Raw genomic sequence first — 22,353 nt, 5'->3', positions numbered from 1 at the left:
CTTTATTGCCAAGTGTTCTCACATACACAAGGAATTTTGTTCGGTGAAGAAACAAGCAAGTGCACACAGAATATTACAGTCAGACACAGAATATAATACAAGGTAAGAGTATAAATAGACATTAGACAGGAAAATGGCCTGAGAGTAAAAACTGTTCTTGTTGCTGGATGTCCTGGCCCTCAGTGCTCTAGTGCCGACCAGAGGGTAACAGTTCAAAGAGGCAGGGTGTGTGGGGTCCAGAGTGATTCTACCTGCACGTTTCCTCACTCTGAAGAAGTACAGGTCTTGCAGGGTGGGCAGGGGGGGCACAAATAATCCTCTCATTAGTCCTGACTATCCATTGTTGTCAGGTGCAAAGTTTTCCATTCATAGATACCGTATATCTTATCGGCCATGAAACTTTGTTTTGGCTTGACAAAGCTTTGGAGCCATGTTTTTTTTTTTTTTTGTCATTATGTCTTTTATAACTGAACTTGTTTTCCTGTTGCGGATTATCTAAAATCATTAAGATCCCATAGAGTTAGATTGGCATAATGTTCAAACGGGTCAGTCGTTCAGTCAGTTTATCTGAAGGGCAGAAGACCAAATATAACATTGTTTGATCAATCCTAATATTTTAAACATTAAGATTGTATTATAATGTTACATTTAAAAATGTTATTAAGATCTGGTTATAGGCACTGTTAAGTGTATTTGTTAAGATATGTGGTATTTCAGTGTTGAACAGCATGTTGTTGAGGTTTTGAGGAACACCAAATTTCTGTATCATAGCACTCTTCACAGTCAAGTACAGAACAGACAAGTAAAAGGTGGTCACATGATCTCACATAACAGCATGCTTGAGGCCCACGTCAGATGAACTGGCCTGAAGATAGTCTTCCATAGCCAGACCTGTGACTACTGCATAGGTTTGGGCTCTATAGCAGCTTCAGTTGGCCAAGAACCAGCCATTTAGACAGGAAAAGCCATCTAACTGACATGAAAAGCAACCAATCGCAATCGGTTTTGTCATTACGGGGTGTTTAGGGGCTGGGTTATCAGAGATGTCTTATACCATAAATAAAAGTCATACATGGGGAAAGAAATCATTTATATAATGGTGTGCGAGGCTCCGCAAGCGATTGCACAGAAAACACATGGGAGAATACTAGAAAATGTGTAGAGAGTCTAAGTACAGCACATAAAACCTCATTACAGAGAATTTCACAGACATAACTAAGTCAACAAAGCAGAAGGTGCAGCTCTGCTCGTGAATCTACACTGTACTTTCTGCTACGTGCCTCAAACATAACTCTGAATATCTTTAAAACATTTTATGTCACTAACCTGGCAAACTTGGGAAAATGCTGTGATTATTTCGTCCTCAAAATTGCTCATTATATCAAATCGTAAACTTGTAAACACAACTTGTCTTCCAGGTGGACTGATAAAACTTCCTGTGTGCAACTTCTCACAGACATTTCATTGAACCAGCCAATCAGATTTGCACTGAGTAGATTGAGAAAGCATTTTCCAGTTTTGTTGAGCTATGAGCATCAGACATAGTTCATGCTGTCTGAGGCTGGGGCTAGATGAGAACAACAAGGAGGCATCACATAAGGTGCTTCTTAATACCCTAATTGATGCTTCCTCATTTCCTCTCTCCTCCGTCCTCGAGCTTGTGACCCATTAACCGAGCAAAGTCCGCTATTAAAGGACGTATCAATTCTCTAAATGCACCACGAAGATGGAGGACAGAGGAAGCTTTCTAAATAGGCTTGAGTGAGGATGCACAGATGAATCCAGTGCAGTCTTTTTTTTTTTTGTCAAAGCACCTTATGCCAAATAAACTCTTCTCCTCCTTTACAACTGGAACCCCTGTTTTAATTTGTGTTTCACCTTTGCAGTTCAAATTAACCAAATTTTTCATATATTTCAGTAGTGCATCTTGAATTATTAGGATTTTTAACAACATTCTGTTACCCCCGGCATCATAAACAAGATAAACCAGACTCCGTTTCTTAGTGAAACCACACCTAGCTCATGATTTTGTCCCTAAAATATTATTTTTGTGGCTTAACGTGACTTAATGAGTTCTGGAGAAACTAAACTTTAGACATCTGAGATAAACAAAATTAGGCAAGGCAAGGCAAGTTTATTTATATAGCACATTTCATACACAATGGTAATTCAAAGTGCTTTACATAGAAGAGATTAAAATAAGAATAATTGAAACAGTTTAGAATATAAAATGAAATAAAATACAGTACAAACAGTCGGACACACAGTGGCACAGTGTAAAAAAAAAACTGAAATATTTACTTAATATTCAGTAAATGAAATATTTACTTAATAAAAGTAAATATTTAAATATTTACTTAATATTCAGTAAATGTACAGCTAAACAGATGTGTTTTAAGTCTGGATTTGAATGTGACTACTGTAGGAGCACATCTGATCTCTTCTGGAAGCTGGTTCCAGCTGCGGCTGGCATAATAGCTAAAAGCAGACTCTCCTTGCTTAGAGTGAACCCTTGGTATTTCTAGCTGATGTGATCCTAATGATCTGAGTGATCTGTTGGGTTTATATTCAGTGAGCATATCTGCAATATATTGAGGTCCTAGCCCATTGAGTGATTTATATACCAGTAATAATACTTTAAAATCAATCCTAAATGTAACTGGGAGCCAGTTACAGGACTGGTGTGATATGTTCATATTTTCTGGTTCTGCTCAGAATCCTGGCAGCAGCGTTCTGTATGAGCTGCAACTGTCTTATGGTCTTTTTGGGAAGGCCAGTGAGGAGTCCGTTACAATAATCCACCCTGTTGGTGATGAAAGCATGCACAAGTTTCTCTAGGTCTTGACTGGAAACAAAGCATCTAATTCTTGCAATATTTTTCAGATGATAGTATGCTGATTTAGTTATTGCTTTGACATGACTACTGAAACTAAGATCTGACTCTATTGGAGTCGTATAGATTACTTTATAGATTATGTTGCTGTTTTTAAGTTAGGTATAACTGCTGATTTATTTACCAAAGCCAATTTTTTCCTCTCATTTGGTGCTAGGTAAGTATTAAAATTGGACCCTGGTACTAAGCCTTGTACCTTTGATGTGTGTTATGGCTATGCTGTGGTCGGATTAGGTCAGTGAAGGATCACATGGGTTGACCTTGAGATTAGATGGCCGAATAATTGACTTCTTGTTAAACAACTCTCATCTCCACTGAGCAATATCTCTCTTTCCATAGTACATTTAAGCAGTGCCATGCAGACGCGGAGAGATCACAGGATGTAATGTAAAAGGATTACTCCCGATAAGAGATCACTAGAGGCAATGTCAGGGGGAAAAAGATGTACTTGGGTGACTGACCTGTCCAAATGAATATGATAACAATCATTACCCTTAAACAAGAGCTTAGTTCAAAATCAAAACTCTTATAAAGTAGCTGGATAACAGAAATCTCATTGGGGCTGTACTGAGTTCTCAATGGGATGAAATGGTATGCTTTTGGAACAATTACTTTCTTCACTCTCCCTGCCATTTTTGGTTGGTCCTGCTCTCCATTGCAAAGGTTACTGGCTTGTCTGGTCAGTTACTACTTTTATGTCTCTGTGGCTTCTCTCTTTTCATATCAACATCAACATCCAGAACTGTAACTATCTGTTTTATAACAAATATTATAGAATCATTTACAGACGCAATTTAGAAAATAATCTTAGTATTGTTTTGAGTTTAGAGTCTCCGGCACCCTAGAGCAGAGTTATGGGGTCAGGATTCACCCGTATGCTGCCCTTTTGTTCCCCCATCCTGTTCTAATACACTCCTAATGATTGCCGGCATGCAGTTTTCAGTTGCCATATGGTTTATTTTAGTCTTTAAAGTGTGATATAATTCTCTAGTCGGCCGTCTATGTCCCTATTGCCTCCATCTCTCCACAGACACTCTGTCAGTCACACATCTTTCCAGCTTCCATTGAACAATTACATTAGACGCCTAATGCAGTGAGAATAGCAGTGCAGCCATCACACTCTTTAAGCCCATCCCACCAGCTGTTGCCTGGCAACACCACACAGCTCGTCTAACGCTCAGGCTATGATGAAGCAGACTTTTTATTGTATTGTAATTGGAAATATGCATTGTTTGTTATTTTTCTTCTTTCTTTTATGCCTGGGCTGCTAAGGTCAGAGAGCACATTTGCATGTTTAACAGAGATGTAAAAGCAATATTGTGTTACTATCAGTGTGAGGACAGATACTGAAATACTCTCTCTATATTGCAGCTTAGTATGCAAAGAAAACTACTGTGCAAGTAAGCCTGATTATTTTCCCCGAAAAATGTAACACTGTGGCTCTTTGATGCTTTTTACATTGCTCTGTTTGTGCCTGACACAGAAACTTCTGGCTCAATCAATGGTGTGAGTTTAGGTTGGGATTACCTGTTTGGTCGACCAGTGGAAGTTGGGAAAGTTTTTGGGAAACTTGCCCATCCCCTTTCTCATCTGTCTTTGTTCAGGAAGTATTTTTCCCATAAATTTTTTCCATAGGGATTGCATAAAATCCTTCATAAAAGAGTTCTAAGCCATGAACTGAACCAGCCAGCTCTGAGGTGAATCACTAACATTAAAAACGTTTATTTGAAGCAAAGTAGTATTTGAAAATCAGACAAAAAGATAATAGTGTAAGACACGTGTACTCAACATCTTTCATGAGTGCATGAACTACAATCCCTTGAAGCATTACAAATGACCTAATCAAAATAAAATATATCGAAGAAAATAACATTTTGATTTAAAGTGTAGGGAGACTATGTTGCATCTTTTGATGCAGAAATAACACACAGCACCTTTAAAGAATCACCATAAACTTTTCATTCGAAACTACTTGCGTACCTTCAAGCCGTGAGTAATTCCTCTCTTATCTGCCGCCTCACTGAGTTTAAAGATTGCCCGACAGTTTGACTTCTAGGTTCATCGCATCATAGAATTTAGAATGTCATATATAAATAGAGCTTCTTGCGTTGACTGGCCCAGTTTACTCACACCGCCACTTTGTGAATTGTTTTCTGAGCTGTCAACTCCTTAATGGCAAACTCAAATCACTCAGATACTACACAGGAGACAGATGAAAGCTTGCCCTTTACGTGCTGTGACTAAACTGGAAAGAATTGGCAAGATTTAAGGATACTTTTGGAGGTTGTATCTCCGTCTATCTTTGTGTATGGGCTATAGGCATGGCGAGCTTAGGGTTCTCCAAACTGGGGCAGGAGAAAGTGGTTTAGAGCTTGGCTACTTTTAGAGACTTTTTTTTAGAGACTCTCTTTAAGTTGTGCTGACCTGTTTTGCATAGCAGTATAGGTTGTTTGCATAGCCAGACTGTAAATATCTCAATCAATTCCAAACAATCGATGTCTGACCTATAAAGAGTTATTGTTAATCGGTTGCACTCAAGTGGCATTCTGTAGAGGTGAATGTGTTATTGTTACTATCCCTGTGAAAGGCCATTAAGGGGATCACAATACCTGTTCACATAATGCAATCCACCTCAAGCAGTTATGTGACTTTGAAGTCACCTATAGCACTTGTGGAAGTGAAAGACTTCTAAAGGAACCAATTAATACATTTTCTAAATAAATCATATAAAGAAATGGTTCTCAGTTGGTTTACTTCATGACCCAAATGAACATCAATCTGCCACCCAAGAGTATACTGTATAAAAAACTGAATTTTAATTTGTATTTAACTATCCATTTACAAGACAGCCCTACTTAACATTCACATTAACACATTTAATGTCAAGGCAGAACAAGGCCAAGTTCAGCATCACGTTATTGTTGTTAGTGACAAAGGTTTTTATTTTAGTCAGGATTCTTTCCACTCATTCTTTCCCTCACTGCGTCTCCACAGGCGGATCCTCAGGGACGAGACATCGCAATCCGGCCCTTCCTGGAGCACTGTGAGAACACACACATGACCATTTGGCTGGGGATTGTATATGCCTACAAAGGCCTCCTTATGGTGAGTGAGAACATTCTAGAGAGTGTCAACATGATCGCCATCTGCTCCTGTCGACAACAGCGGCTGAATTCCGCCATTTCCTTAAATGTTACAGCATTTGCAAGGCAGCACAATGTTGAAATTCCATTATAGGAATATTCCAGGATTGGTGCGATAGCATTTGTGGTATAATATTGATTACCAGTATCACAAAAATGTATTTTGACTTGCCCTCCTTTCCTTAAAAAAAAATAAACTAAAAGCTAATATCTGGGTTACAGAGAGGTGTTTACAATGGAAGTGAATGGGCCAATTTGTAAATGTTACAATACTGTTTCAAAAGTTTAGCCACAAGACATAAACAATATGCATGTTAATATGATTTAAGTGTGATAAAATCACTTGCTAATCTTTTCTGTGTAAAGTTATAGCCAATTTTACAACTTCAGTGCCATGACGATGTTATGTCAACAAACCCTAAAATGACTGTAAAAATACTATTTAAAATAAAAACTTTACAGCTCAAATAATACAGGAGTTTTAACAGAAGAATTAATGAAAGTGCTTTTATGAAATTATAAGCTTCATATTTCTGGCTTTATACCCTCCAAAAATTGACCCCAATTCACTTCCATTGTAAGTGCCTCACTGTAACCTCAGTTTTTGCTTTTTGTAAAGAAAAGGAGGGATGGGTTGATTTTTTTTGTGTGTGGAAATCAACACAACATGCCACAAATGCTGTTGATTGAGCTTTAACTGTATAGAACCGGAATATTCCTTAACACTACAATGATTTTGTATTCTTTAACATTAATTATCTACATTATTTAACATGAACTAACAATTGATTTTGGTTAATGTTAATCTCTATACTAATACATTTCTTACACTAAAAGTTGTATATGTTAAAATGTGTTATAATTAATGTAAACCAACAATGAACAATTGTATATTTGAAAATTAACTTTTAACAAAGATTAATAAATTCTGTAAAAACATATTGTTAATTGTTAGTTCATGATACCTAATGCATTTTCTAACATAACAAATACAACCTGGTTATAAGGTTATCAAAATACCTCTTACTTCTTTTTATTCTTTATCTTATCTATAATTTTCTGCAATTAATTCAGCTCAAACTGCTGGACATACTTTGTGTTGTGTAAATTCCTAAAATACGTATTTTAGATTAAAATTGGAAGATCAATTACATTGTTAGAATGCTTTCCATTCAAAATCTAAATGATGCTGTCATTGTAATATTTGCATACTGAATTGTAATTTTGATCTGTTTTTTCTTTCTTGCTTATAAAACGGATAGTTGAGACTCAAAATTCTGATTGGATGTGCAGATAAAATGCAGATAAACACTCACCTCTGATGGCACATTCTATATTAAATGTGAGCAGGAAGGGTCATCTTTGCGTTGTGCCTAAGTATACCACTTACTCATTATAAAATCATTGTAACATATGGCCTCATGTATTCCTTTACTATCTGAATTTTTTTATTGCAAAAGTATTACACAAATCTAGTTTATTTCATTAAGCAGACTGACTTGAATTTAATATATTTTACCCCTAGAAGTACATATCAAATGAGCAAGGTTGCTTTTTCCAATTAACCTCACTGAAGAGCACTGGTAAGTCAGTTTATAGCCCATAGCATTGTCCATTATCTTTATTAGAGTCAATGGTGGCAACATCCTACAATACAACCTGCCCTTTTGCTCATATTGTGCTCTGTGGACATTATTGGTCCTTTTGTTCTTGTTGCTGTAATAGCGGCAGGTGGTTGGCTTGACTGACAGGCTATTACCTCTGCTTGTACTTACCTTACTGTAGACCATCTGTGTCAAAGTTCAGCTGTGCTCCGTTGAAGCTCTCCCTGTCTGTTTCTCTGCTCATCTGTAAGAATGCTCATGATTGCCCAGTAATACACTCACAGTCTCAACATTTCTTGTTCTCTGAGATGTCACATACAGTCCCTAAAAATGTCCCCTCCCCTTGTAATTTTTAAACACCTTCTATAACAGTTTTTAAATCCTTTACATGTGACATGTTTTAATAGGGAGGAGTAGATAGAGGCTACATTCACAGAGCAGCAGAATGTGGTTGTCAGTCCTGTATTAGAGCACTAAATACAGTTATGTTCACAAATATTTCAGCTATAAACGAGCGTGAAAACAGCTTTCTATAACCGAAGCGATTTGCATGCACTGTTTGAGAGCATTAATAACATCAAACACATCAATAACACCAAACCTCATTGGTTCTTGTGTCATGATGTTTGGTCACACAATGAGGTTTGATGTTATTGACTTAGTCGCCATATTTGATTTGGTCGCTGTATACAAGAGTACAAGAGGTCAATGGTATAAATTTGATATTTGATATTTGAGCCACTCAAACACTGATTTTGTGAACTAAGCCATAGATTGTCATTCTCAGAGATGTGACATACCTGAAAACCTGCTACTAAATTAGCTTGTTTTTTAAATCACTTACAGTAGACACATTCTACTAGAACAAGGGAGGAGTAGGAGACAGAGAGAGTGAACAAGTTAAGAAAGTGTGAGAGGAGAACAAAATTGTGAAATGGGTTCCAATTGGATTAGAATTGAATAGATTTGAGCAAAGTGGGGGCAGAATCAAATCTGTGAGTGTGCGTCATTGAGTTAGCTGAGTCATATTTCTCAGAGTTTGCTCTCAGTCGCACACAAAGGTACTTTGATTACTGCAGACTTCCTGGGAAAGTTAGACAGGTGTTGTTAGCTGTCTTTAGAGGCATTAGGGTGCTAAGTAAGTCAGCCACAGTTCATTCTCACTGCCATTATGATTTATCACTGTGAACTCGTGAGACTGCACAAAGTGATGAAGGTGAAGATGGTTTTCTAGGGAAAATGGCCCATGATAAATAACCTTATACTTTCATTGATGTGCTTTCAAATTAAGCTGCATATATTGAATAGCTTTGCAGCCAAAAAAAAAGCCAGTTTTATTGGACGATGTGACACAATGCTATGTAGTGGATGGGTACTTATATAGAACCATTATTTTAGCCATACCAAGCCTGACTATTGCTATTGCTCATACTTACTGTTGGGCTATACATTTGTACAAACCCTTAACACTAAAGGCCCTGATATACTTCATATGAAATCAAAGAATGAACAGGTGTGATGTAATTTAGAACAAAATCTGACCAAAAACAGGATGATTTTGCATTCGTTTCAGTGGTTCGTAACAGCTCGTCTGGGCGAACTTCAGGAAATCCTTTAACCGGCTGCTAAACAACTTCTTACTATCATTGGTCCACATCATTTGTAGGTGTGCCCTGAAGCTCGACAACATGAACACACCAGTGTGCAGAGTTATTAGCGAGCTGGTGCAAATTTTCCTGCATCTGTACGATCTTCGCTTAGAGACATTTTCCAAGACTATGTCATGCGATTGTTTTTTTAATTCGTTTACAAAAGGAAACAAATCTACTCAAATCCTCTCAAAGACAATTCTACGAAACCAGAATATCATAGACATTTGTTGGTAGGCTCATTCTAATTTGGCCACGAAGCAACCAACCAGAACACCCTAGCAACCACCTAACAACAACCCAGAACACCCTAGCAACCGCATACTGTAGCAACATGCTAAAAGGAACCACTTAGGCAACATCAACAAGAAGCAGTCACATTTTCTATAAAACCGTGCCCATAACCACCATAGACATTGATGGGAACATCCCAGCCCCTCCAATATTCAAATTATTGGTCGATCAGTAATGGGTTTCAATGGTTGATGCTTAAATGATTGTATTTGGCCCTCCCCAAACATGAATATGTGGTTGCACTGGTTTTTTTTATCTGTAATAGTCAATAATTGACTCCATTCTTCTGTTTTTGTAGTTGTTTGGATGTTTCTTGGCTTGGGAAACCAGAAATGTGAGCATTCCAGCCCTGAATGACAGCAAGTACATCGGTATGAGTGTGTACAATGTGGGCATCATGTGTATCATTGGGGCGGCAGTGTCCTTCCTAACACGGGATCAGCCGAATGTGCAGTTCTGCATTGTAGCACTGGTCATCATCTTCTGCAGCACCATCACACTGTGTCTGGTGTTTGTGCCAAAGGTGAGTACTGCAAAACACAGCCTCATCCTACCCTGTGGGGAAGTAATTGTAGAGGTCAGCGAAAAGCACATTCTGGCATTTGTTTTGTGCAAATCCCCAGAAAGTTCACCTGAATATAATTTAGAGACATTGCTCTCTGGAGCTCTGTAAAATAAATACACTGAAATATTAAAAAGTATTAGAAAAGCATTAAACTTTTTGTAAAGTCTTATACAATTTTTTTTTAAAATATTTAAGATTTTGCACTATTTCTAAGTCACTAAAGCAAATAAGCAAATCTGTGACATTGGCCATGTTAATAAAAGGTCAGATTTCCTTGCTTACATTGAAGCATACAAGATTATAATTTTCAAATCATGAAGGAATAACATGTATTATCAGGTTTTGCAGAAATTTGTGTAGTCCTGGGGGGCCTTGGTAGCTCAGAAAGTAAAGACGCTGACTACCACACATGGAGTCGCAAGTTCGAATCGAGTGCGTGCGAGTGCGAGTGACTCCAGTCAGGCTACCTAAGCAACCAATTGGCCGGATGCTAGGGAGGGTAGAGTGGTTGCTATGTTGTTCTTGCTTTCAGTGGGGCACGTGGTGAGTTGTGCGTGGATGCCGTGGAGGATTGCGTGAAGTCTCCACACGCACTAGGTCTCCACGGTAACACGCTCAACAAGCCACGTGATAAGACGCGTGGATTGATAGTCTCAGACGCGGAGCAACTTTGAGGCGAGTCACTACGCCACCATGAGGACTTGGAGCGCATTGGGAATTGGGCATTTATAAATTTATTTAAATTATGAAAACTTTTTAATAAATAAATAATTATAAATAAAAGATTCAAAACTTGTGTAGTCCATGCCAACTCTGGTGCATGCTATCATTAATGCAAAAGATATACATACCAAATACTAAGAAATTCATGTTTATTTTTCAGCTCAAATTTTTACTGAAATTTTATGCTGATAATATAATTGGTAATAAGGTTCCATTTGCTCACATTAATTAATGCATTATGCATCATGAACTTACAATGAACATGTTTTTTACAGCATTTATTAATCTTTGTTAATGTTAGTTAATAAAAATTTAATTGTTCATTGTTAGTTCATGTTAGCTCATAGTTTATAAACGAATGTTAATATATACTACTTTTGATTAACATGAACCAAGTTTAAAAATGCTGTAAAAGTATTGTTCATTATTAGTTTATGTTAACTAATTTTGTTAACTAATGTTAACAAATGGAACCTTATTGTAAAGTGTTACCACATTTTTTAATCTTGGTTCATGTTAATTTCTACATATACTGATTAAAAAATAAATAAATCAAAGGTTGTGTATGTTAACATTAGTTAACGTAGTAAGAACTGCATAATGCCAAATGCATAAATGTAAGAACTAACATTGACTAACAATGAACACATGGTTTTTATTAACTAACATTAACAAAGAATAATAAATGCTGTAAAAAATATATATTGTTCATTGTTAGTTAATGATAACTAACGCATTAATGTTAACTAATGGAACCTTATTGTAAAGTATTACCCTATGATTTGTCATGACAAACTGTATTAAAGTAGGCAAATGCAAAATAAAAGAATTTTCACAAGAGATTTTTTTTTAACCCCTTATACCACAGGCAGAATCAAAAACAAGACCTTAAATGTTTGTATTTGCCTTCTCCCTTTTGTTAGTTTATCACAATGCGAACAAACCCAGATGCTGCCACGCAGAACCGGAGGTTAAAGTTAACTCAGAACCAGAAGAAGGAAGATTCCAAGACTTCCACGTCAGTGACGAGTGTTAACCAGGCCAACACATCCCGTCTTGATGGTCTACAGACTGATAACCACCGCCTCCGAATGAGAATCACAGAGGTGACACAAGTGTCACAGGCTGCAAACACAACAAATAACCTTGATTTACTTCTAACTTCAACATGAAATTTCAACAACAAATATCACTTTTGGTAGCAATATCTAATACTTCATCTCAGAGATGCAGTTATTTAGTGGTGCTAGCTAAGATAAGCATCACTATTATTATTATTACTCATACTTAAAAACTGGAATTTGAACAAATCGTACACACTGTTTGTGCTACAGACATGAATGATACCTCAAATTGTGCAGCTTGTTGAGAAAAGATGTGCTATTCATTTTCTAAGAAATCAGACATACATTGGTATGGTAGACGATAAAACTATGAAAAACCCCATAGACTTACATTGAAGGACAGTGCTGTACTCAACCTTATCTCATTTACACATTTACAGACATTTACATTTAGTCTACATTTACGTGTAGACATCTGCACTACCACGGCACAATTTTTTCAAACCAAATGTGATGACGAGGAGGGCATAGCCGGGCCATGATCAGTGGGAGAGCGAGATAAGGGGGAGCAGGAGATGCCAGTTCAGGGAGAGAGAGAGTTTACTTTTCAGCTGGTTCCTGCCTCCTCCTTGCAAGTCCTTTACCTGTTACACCAAAATTACATGGTGTATTACATGTTTGGCTGCAGTTTCCCTGTGAAATGTCTAGCTGGTGGAGCCAAAAGTGAGTGAAAGTATGGTTTTTAAGGTGAATTTTAGATGGATGTTTTAATGAGTAAACCACACTTCCATAACCTTTAATCTAAACCTTACAAATAATAATAATAATAAAAAATATTATAATATGTACGTATATTGTACGTTTTTTGTTATAGTAATGTTTATTCTGTAAGACTAGGTTGCATGTACCATATCTAGGAAGCAGAATATCATGAGACTTGGGGAATTTGGTTAGTAACCACCTATCAATGTCCTAGCAACCACCCAAAACTCTCTAGAACAGCTTAGCAAATGCATAGCTTTGCCTTTGCAAACACCCACATTACACTATTGTATTTAGTGTGTATATAGTATTTTCTTCATAAAATGTAAAAAGTCTAGTTATTTATTAAACACCTTTCACAAAATGTTAAATGTGTGTGCATTACAGCTGGATAAGGAACTAGAAGAGGTTACAATGCAACTTCAAGACACTCCTGAAAAAACTCCCTACATTAAACAAAACCATTACCAAGACGTAAACAATATCCTGAGCATACGCAACTTCACTGATGGCAAAGGTAAGAGTAAGTGGATAACAAACATAGCGTTTGTAATCTGTCGATCACACGCAGCTGTAAGACAGTGGCTTACTTTAGAATTTGACTCTCTTTTCCTGATACTGTCACCCAGAGAAAATAACAATTTATTGAAGGAGTGTTATACATACCTCCAAACATGCCACCCTGAAATATCATGCAAGGTGCAACTTCTGACACAAAGTTATTTAGCTGCATCCACCACTGATGTCAACATCCTGACAGCAATGACTGCAGTTGTGTTCTGAGGGTCATTCCTTTGTTTGCAGATGGAGACAAATCTCTGAAGAATCATTTAGAGCAGAAACCCCAGGCTCAGTGGGGATCCATGGATCCATCCAGGATAAGCAGAGGTCCGCTAGAAGACATCAACTCACCAGAACAGTGAGTTCACACACCTGCATGTACACTGGGCTCCAAAAGTATTTGAACACTTAAGCCACACTTAAGGCATTCCAGTAGATAACAAAATGTCTAACCAAATTGCATTTATTTTAAAGGAAGATTGCACAACCACACTTTTCATGCAAAACATTGGAACTTGCTTCATAGATTTTGCCGTTTCGGTAGGAAATTGGTACATTAGTTCACCAAAGGGCATTCAACTGATCACAAAGTGTAGTCAGGACATTACTGATGTAAAATACAGCATCATCACTATTTGAAAAAAGTCATTTTGATCAAATCTCGACAGGTCCCATTTCCAGCAGCCATCACTCCAACACCTTATCCTTGAGAAAATCACTTGCCATTATATCAAACACAGTTGAAAGCTATTTGGTTTGTTAAATTGAGCTTAACATTGTCTTTGTTTTTGAGTTGCCACAGTATGCAATAGACTGGCATGTCTTAAGGTCAATATTAGGTCAAAAATGCCAAAAAAAATAAAAAAAAAGAAACTAGCTAAATAGCTTTCTCTATAAACTCATCAGTCAATCATTGTTTTGAGATTTCATACCATGTTGTACACTACAGTCTTCAAAGACTAAGGACAACTGGCTCTAGCAAGGACAGAAATAGATGTGGAAGGCCAGATGTACAACTAAACAAGAGAATAAGTACATCAGAGTCTCTAGTTTGAGAAATAGATGCCTCAAATGTCCTCAGCTGACAGCTTCATTGAATTCAACACCAGTTTCATGTTGAACAGTAACTTTTGGCCACCAGTGTATGAGTGTATATATATATATATATATATATATATATATATATATATATATATATATATATACACACCAAATTCTTCTCTCCCACCGTCTTCCCTTCATAACTGTTTACTTGAAATACAATCATGGTTTTCTTGTAACTCTCTGAAACTCAATAGTAATAAAACTGAGGTTCCCCTTCTGTCGCTCTCTCCACGTTGTGTCAGAGAAGCGACACTAGGGGTCTCTCTTGAGCGCTGATATTCACCTCTTAACTATGAAAAAAGGCCAATGAGAGTTGGCAACCAGTATTTGCATGTCCCGCCCCCGGACATACGGGTATTTATGCGGCGCAAATACGGGAGTTCATTCAGAACATTTCTTCAGAGCCGATGGTCGTGTCTGCAACTGCTGCGTGTACACACCGAGTTCCTGATATCCCTCTGCTGCATGCTGTTGGATTCTACGGCGCACAACAGCGGCTTTCTCCTGTTGCACGGCTGTGCACTTCCTGCCCCTGGGCGCTTCGACAGCGCAGATTAAAGAACTCTCACAAATTTTTTTCATAAAAGAGTGATTTTATTTAAAAGAGTAATTTCCTCTAAAAGAGCACAACACAGCGGCGTTGAACGTCCTTTTAAGGACGCGTCTTTATAAAGATGCCTTTCCGCCCCTGTGTTGTTTCTGGATGCGGTAGAGTGCTCTCCGCTTCAGACGGCCACAGGCGTTGTCTCGTGTGTCTGGGTAGCGATCACACCGAGGCTGCGTTTGTGGATGGTTCATGTTCTCACTGCGAGAACATGACCATGACAACGTTGCGGTCGCAGCTTGCTTACAACCTTGAGCAAGCCACTCCAGCCGCCCCCCATGTTGCTCCTTCTTCCCACGGGATTGAGGATGATGCGGCTGGCGATGGAGGCGATTTGGGGATGGCAGCGGGTGCAGCTCCGCCGGGTACGCCCCCTCGGACCACCCGCACCCCAGCACGCTCGTTGATTCCGTCCGTGCTCGAGGCGGCGGCGACTCGAACTCACAGCCAGTCTGCCGACCCTCTTGCGATGGAAGCAGATGAGCTTCGGAGGGCGTGGTATCTGATGCTGAGGACTCCCCTGGGCTGCCGCTTTCGGGCCTGCACGCCCAGGCTGAGGCCGACGCACAGATGACCGACATGCTTTCCCGGGCAGCCAACAGCGTGGGCTTGGACTGGAACCCTCCATCCTCCCCACAGCCATCACGGCTGGACGACTGGCATCTTTACGCTCTAAAGTGGCGTCTGTTCGCGGACTGGTGTTCTTCCCGAGCCGAAGACCCACAGAAGTGCGCAGTTAGGTCAGTGCTCGTGTTTCTTCAGGAGAGGCTGGAGAGGAGGCTGTCCCACTCCACCCTCAAGGTGTATGTCGCCGCTATCGCGGCCCACCACGACACGGTAGACGGCAAGTCTCTTGGTAAGCACGACTTAATCGGCAGGTTCCTAAAAGGTGCCCGGAGGATAACTCCCTCCCGGCCTAAACTGTTCCCCTCCTGGGATCTCTCGGTCATCCTTACAGGACTCCAGAGACCCCCCTTTGAGCCGCTTGACTCAGTTGGACTCAGGGCCCTCTCTCTCAAGACCACCCTGCTGATCGCGCTCGCTACCATCAAGAGGGTCGGGGACCTGCATGCGTTCTCTGTTAGCGACGCTTGCCTGGAGTTCGGTCTGGCAGACACTTTTGTGATCCTAAGACCGCGACCAGGCTATGTGCCCAAGGTTCCTACCACACCCTTCAGGGATCAGGTGGTGAACCTGCAAGCGCTGCCCTGGGAGGAGGCAGATCCAGCCCTCTCACTGCTGTGTCCAGTACGTGCTTTACGGATTTATCTGGACCGCACACAGAGCACCAGATGCTCTGAGCAGCTCTTCGTCTGCTTTGGGGGACAGCAGAAAGGGAACGCTGTCTCCAAGCAGAGACTCGCCCACTGGGTTGTCAACGCCATTTCCCTGGCTTATCACACCCAGGCCGTGCCCCCCCTCCCCTTGCGGGTCCGAGCCCACTCCACCAGGAGTGTTGTGTCCTCATGGGCACTGGCTAGGGGCACTGCCCTAGCAGACATTTGTAGAGCAGTGGGCTGGGCAACACCTAACACTTTTGCGAGATTCTACAATCTCCGAGTTGAGTCAGTATCGTCCCGTGTTTTCTCAGGTACCGAGCCCGTGAGAACTCGGTAGCACGCCCACCGATCTGACCGGGTGAATCGCTTGCACCTAGCTCTTTCCCCTAACCAGGGAAACAGTGCGCTTCATTCCCAGGAGATCCCAGGTTTGGGACACTGGTTGATTCCTCCCTAGCCCTCGTGGGTCGCAGTTCAGCGGAGGAACTCGCCGACCCAAGCCACTGCGGGTACCGCAAGCTACCCTGTACTGGTATAGGTGCTCCACATGTAAGGCCTCCTTTGGACTCCCCCTGTGTGTAACACCACGGTTCTGTCCCCTCTGGCGAGCGGACTCCCGTGTTTCCCTTAGGCAATCATGGCTGCCTCGGTTGCAGTGCTGTATGTTCCCCCCTTTATGAGGCTGGATCCACCACCACACCAACTTTTCCACATAGGCCCTAAGTCAGGCCTCTGATGGTTTTGCCACTTAAACTTGCCTCCCCTCTCGGGTAGGCGTGGCCTCCGCAGGGTCTTCTCCGCCCTGAATAAGGGCTAAGACCCCCTTCCCTCAATGCGTGTAAGGGCCCCGGCCTTAGTTGCTCTATGCGAGAAACATAGAGAGAAAAGAGGCCCGGCCAGGCCCGTTCTCAGGTTGGCGGCCAGCACCTTGTTCCCCCCTCCAGGGTAACGATAAGGAATCCTGATGGCTTAAATGGGGCATTGGGGAAGGGTACGTGCAGCCTGATACAGTTGGTCGTCCTGCACATAAGAATACCTGCTCGCTCCTGTATCAGCAGTTCACGTACACGGCTCAGCGCATGGCACTTTTATAAGTGGACCCCTAGTGTCGCTTCTCTGACACAACGTGGAAAGAGCGACAGAAGGGGAACGTCTAGGTTACATATATAACCTCCGTTCCCCGATGGAGGGAACGAGACGTTGTGCCTCCCCTGCCACATCGCTGAGCCGAGCCACTGTTTCCGGCTCCTGACCATTTCCGGCTCCTCAGAAAAATCCTGAATGAACTCCCGTATTTGCGCCGCTTAAATACCCGTATGTCCGGGGGCGGGACATGCAAATACTGGTTGCCAACTCTCATTGGCCTTTTTTCATAGTTCAGAGGTGAATATCGGCGCTCAAGAGAGACCCCTAGTGTCGCTTCTCTGACACAACGTCTCGTTCCCTCCATCGGGGAACGGAGGTTACATACGTAACCTAGACGTTCATCTTGTAGGTACTAAGTCTAATCTTGCCAAATCAAAAAGTTTTGCTCTGAACATTAACAATTCCACTGTACTTCCCTGTTTGAAAGTTAAGAGTCTGGGTGTCATTCTGGATAGCACTCTTTCTTTTGAAGCACATGTAAATAATATTACCTGGTCTGCTTATTTCCACTTGGCAACATAAATCGTCTTCGCCTCCCTCCCAATTCACAGCACTGCCACTCTTGTACATGCTCTGGTCACATCCCGCTTGGATTATTGTAATTCCCTTCTTTTTGGTCTACCACAAAACTTCAGCATAAATTACAGCTGGTACAAACCTCGGCTGTATGGATTATTTCACAAACTTCTAACTCTGTCCATAAAACTCCTATTCTTCAACAACTTCACTGGCTCCCTGTTAAACTTCGTATTGATTACAAGATTCTGTTATTGACATTCAAGGCTCGTCATAGCCTAGCACCTTCCTATCTTCTCGATCTTCTTCATGTATATTCTCCTACCCGCACTCTTAGATCCTGTTCCTCTCTCTTTCTTGTGATACCTTCAGTTCGTTTGACTTCTATGGGGTCCAGATCCAGATTCTCTGTTGACCTATATCATCAACAAGACTTTTCTGTCCACGGAACTGCCGCTGACTGGATGTTTTTGAGCCTCATAGAGACTGTTGTGTGTGAAAATCCCAGGAGATCAGCAGTTACAGAAATACTCAAACAAGCCCATCTGGCACCAGTGGCAAAAACAAAAAACATCCAGTGAGTGGCAGTTCTGTGGATGGAAATGCCTTGTTGATGAGATAGGTCAATGGAGAATGGCCAGACTGGTTTGAACTGACAAAATCTATGGTAACTCATATAACCGTTCTGTACAATTTTGGTGAGAAGAATAGCATCTCAGAATGCTACACTGAGATGCAGGTTGGTGCTGTTTTGGCAGCATGAGGGAGACCTACACAATATTTGGCAGGTGGTTTTAATGATCGGTGTGTGTGTGTGTGTGTGTGTGTGTGTGTGTGTATATATATATTAGGGCTGTCAATCGATTAACATTTTTAATCAAATTAATTACATGGTGTCCCGGTTACGTAATTGCGATTAATCGCATATACAAATATTTGCTAAGAAAGCCCCTCATATAAATATAATTCAATATACAGGTATAATGATGAAATAATGATACATAGTTATCTTTAATTATAAAAAAAAACCCATATATTTATATATATATATATATATATATATATATATATATATATATATATATATATATATATATATATATAATAAAATATATTCAGATAATTAAAATGCATTACATTGTGTGGCAGAAGAGTTAATCATTAATAAGACAATACAAAAAGCGGATTTAGAATAAGAAAATTAGGAAAAACTGAGTACGGTCATAAAAACGCATTTGTGCATGGAACTACTTTCTTACACGACGAATCAGAATCTGCCGTTGCTGGTTCAAAACAAATTATCCGTCCAAGCCTCTGTTAGTAATTAAAAAAGTTCACTTCAGAAATAGTATCATGGCTTGTGATGCTTGTAACAAGTTATTGGATAAACAAGGATAGATGGCTGGATGTGTATGTATGTATGTATGTGTGTGTGTGTGTGTGTGTGTGTGTGTGTGTGTGTGTGTGTGTGTGTGTGTGTGTGTGTGTGTGTGTGTGTAAGAGAGAGAGAGAGAGATGGAGCATGTGCAAATCGCCTGTTGCCACACCCAATCAGAGATGCTGTCAGCTTTTTCAGTGGAAAATAGACGTCCATGCAGGGGTATTCCTCTCTATTTTGCGGTAGCCGGTGTGCAAGTCAGTCACTATAGAAACAGCGATGTCCTCTGCCATTTTAAACAGTATTTATCCAATGTGGAAACTCTGATAAAAGGTAAGCACTTGAGTTCTGTAATAAATCAGTTTTGTCTCTCAGCATGAGCCTTAATCCTGAAGTTGTCCGTTTAAAGCTGTTTAAAGCTATTTCCTAGCTTTAGTAATATATTAGTAATATGAGCGATCACGGAGCGCAGTTCTATGTAAACAATGACTAACGGATTCACTTTACGTCACCAACTGGCCCATATTACTCACTAAAATTATCTTTTGCCACCACCTGCTGGATATCATATTTAATTTAAAAAATAAAGCCAGTAACTCCTTACAGATCTGCACTGCTCTGACACTTTAGTTTAGAACAGCATGAATGCAGAGTGATACACACACACAGTGAAGCGTGCAACCTAACATTGACCTTAAGACTTGCCAGTCTATTGCATACAGTGGCAACTCAAAAACAAAGACAATGTTATGCTCAATTTAACAAACCAAATAAATTTAAAATGTGTTTGATATAATGGCAAGTGATTTTCAAGTACCAAATTAGCAATTTAGCATGATTACTCAAGGATAAGGTGTTGGAGTGATGTCTGCTTTTTTCAAATAGTGATGGTGCAGTTTTTTACATCAGTAATGTCCTGAGTCTGACTATACTTTGTGATCAGTTGAATGGCACTTTGGTGAATTAAAGTACTAATTTCTTTCTGAAAAAGCAAAATCTGTACATTATTACAAACTTTTGGCTGCCAGTGTATATATAGTTTGGAAATGCCAGTTGATGTAATATTTTGTCTGTCAATGGCATTCTTTCATTAATTAATTTTAAGTGTATACACTAATACATTCTTTTGTTTAGACTCCATTTTAGGGCCAGTGAGAAATAATATGCAGAATAAAAGTTGCATACATCAATGGGAGGTCATGGTAAAAAAAAAAAAAAAAGGAAAAGAAAGACTTGCAAAGGGGGTTCTGGATTATGTAACTTGTGATTTCCAGCAAACACTAAAGGTGTTGGACCCTAAAAGTTACAGTAGAGTTGAATTCTCAAAGCTATTCCCAGAACACATGAATGTTTGATTGCACACACACAATGCTCTCACACTTACCCCAGTAGCCAATGGCCTCTTGACCCTGCTAAATAACAACCTTTACTACAGGGAATATGCACTTGGTAATTGGTAGTATACTTGTTCGTCTGCAATAAAGGATAAACAATTTAGGTTTAATGCCACTGCCATAAAGATTGCATAACCATTAACTTTTCTATAAGAAGCTGTCACATTTTTGAACCTGTAGCATCTCACTAATCAATGTTAATTATTTTCAAACAGAGTAGACATTTTCCTTTATTGATGTGTAAAATTAATATTTAATTGGAACAAATAACTCTCCAATCTCTGGAGACACTCCAGTCTCAAAATCGATAGGCAGAGGTATGGCTTGTGTACTTTATATAACTGGCATTTGGCTTACATATTTGATTTAAAGGGCTTCAGTCTCTTTGGGTTCAGTTTGAAACTGACATTCGACACAGGCATGAAATGTACTTTATGTCAGTGGATCCACACAGCCAGCTATATAGTGGATTAAAGGTTTCTGCGGAAGTACGTAGATGACATGCCTGTTTTCGAGCTAAGAGTAGTTAAGACTTAAGTCACGCCTTTTCAAACACAACTCTACTTTTCAGTCATAAGATCTCAGTCAATTGGCTTCCCTTCTAAATCCATGGGCTTTTTTTTTTATTATCTTAATATCATTGTAAGAGAGCATGTTGTCTTTTGGCCATCATCTTAAATGTACAATTTGCAAAACATCTAGTAAGCAGAGGGGGGCATATGTGTATTGCTGCTGGAATGTCTGTATATTTGTGCACCTTCAAGCTTACTGTGTTTTGCCAAGTGCAACATCTTCCTAGAACAACAAACCAATCAATCAATCAATCAATCAATCAATTAGATTGAAGGTTTAGGGCTTAGGTTCTTTGATCAACCTATCATTCACTCTGATTTTAGGAGACTTGCATCTCTGCAGAACAAAAATGGGCATTTTTAAACCAGGATGGGCGTTTTTCAACCGCATTACATGATTTGCCTACTTATGTGAGTGGTGCGCAGTGGAAGTGGAGCACAAAGTAAAGTTTTTTTTATTGAAGTCGGTTGGTGTTTTCTCTAGCTTCAAGATTGCTCTTATACTGCTATTGTGGTATAATTTATACTAAACCTTTGTTACTTGCATCAGAGTTCATTTTCCACTAATAAACACATACTCAGAAGAGTTTTAAAGAAAACTAGGTGTTTTGAGAATTTTATGTAAAGTATAATAACCATTTGAACTCTTTGTTCACAGCATACAGCGCAGGCTCTCCCTGCAGCTGCCCATCCTCCACCATGCCTATCTACCATCCATAGGAGGGGTGGACGCGAGCTGCAGCAGTCCCACTAGCAGCCCAGCCTCCAGCCCACACCACAGACACATGCCCCCCTCCTACAGGGTCATGGTCTCTGGCCTGTGAGTCCCACCACAGCTCTGCACTCTGAGGATGCGATCAGCTTTTATTTTTAAAAACAGACTGAGCAATATCAGCGGTTAACAGAAGCGTGTGAGCAACCCATGGGAGGGGTCCAACTCTTTATGCATTCATGACCCCCTCCCACCATCCATGGCCACTTCAGAGCAGAACTGATCTTTCAGGCTAGGAGGTAGGTGACTGGATGTCCTCACACTTGCAGTAACCCACCAAGACTACCATTCCCTCTCGGTTCCGTTACCTCCCGTTACCTCCCTAACTC

General features: G+C 40.1%; 1 protein-coding gene across 1 annotated transcript in view; it reads left to right on the top strand.

The window, feature by feature from the left end:
* LOC127619558 (gamma-aminobutyric acid type B receptor subunit 2-like) overlaps positions 1-22,076 on the top strand; it is a 300,286-nt gene extending 278,210 nt beyond the window's left edge. The window contains exons 14-19 of the mRNA XM_052092421.1: positions 5,888-5,998; positions 9,882-10,106; positions 11,795-11,977; positions 13,085-13,214; positions 13,502-13,616; positions 21,911-22,076. Coding sequence (XP_051948381.1) covers positions 5,888-5,998; positions 9,882-10,106; positions 11,795-11,977; positions 13,085-13,214; positions 13,502-13,616; positions 21,911-22,076 — 930 coding nt within the window. The remainder of the gene's footprint in view (positions 1-5,887; positions 5,999-9,881; positions 10,107-11,794; positions 11,978-13,084; positions 13,215-13,501; positions 13,617-21,910) is intronic.
* The last annotated feature ends 277 nt before the right edge of the window (positions 22,077-22,353 follow it).

The sequence above is a fragment of the Xyrauchen texanus genome, chromosome 26 (assembly GCF_025860055.1).
Source record: "Xyrauchen texanus isolate HMW12.3.18 chromosome 26, RBS_HiC_50CHRs, whole genome shotgun sequence".
NCBI classification, from domain to species: Eukaryota; Metazoa; Chordata; class Actinopteri; order Cypriniformes; family Catostomidae; genus Xyrauchen; species Xyrauchen texanus.
Note: the sequence above shows the minus strand (reverse complement) of the source record. Positions and strands in the feature narration are given on the sequence as shown.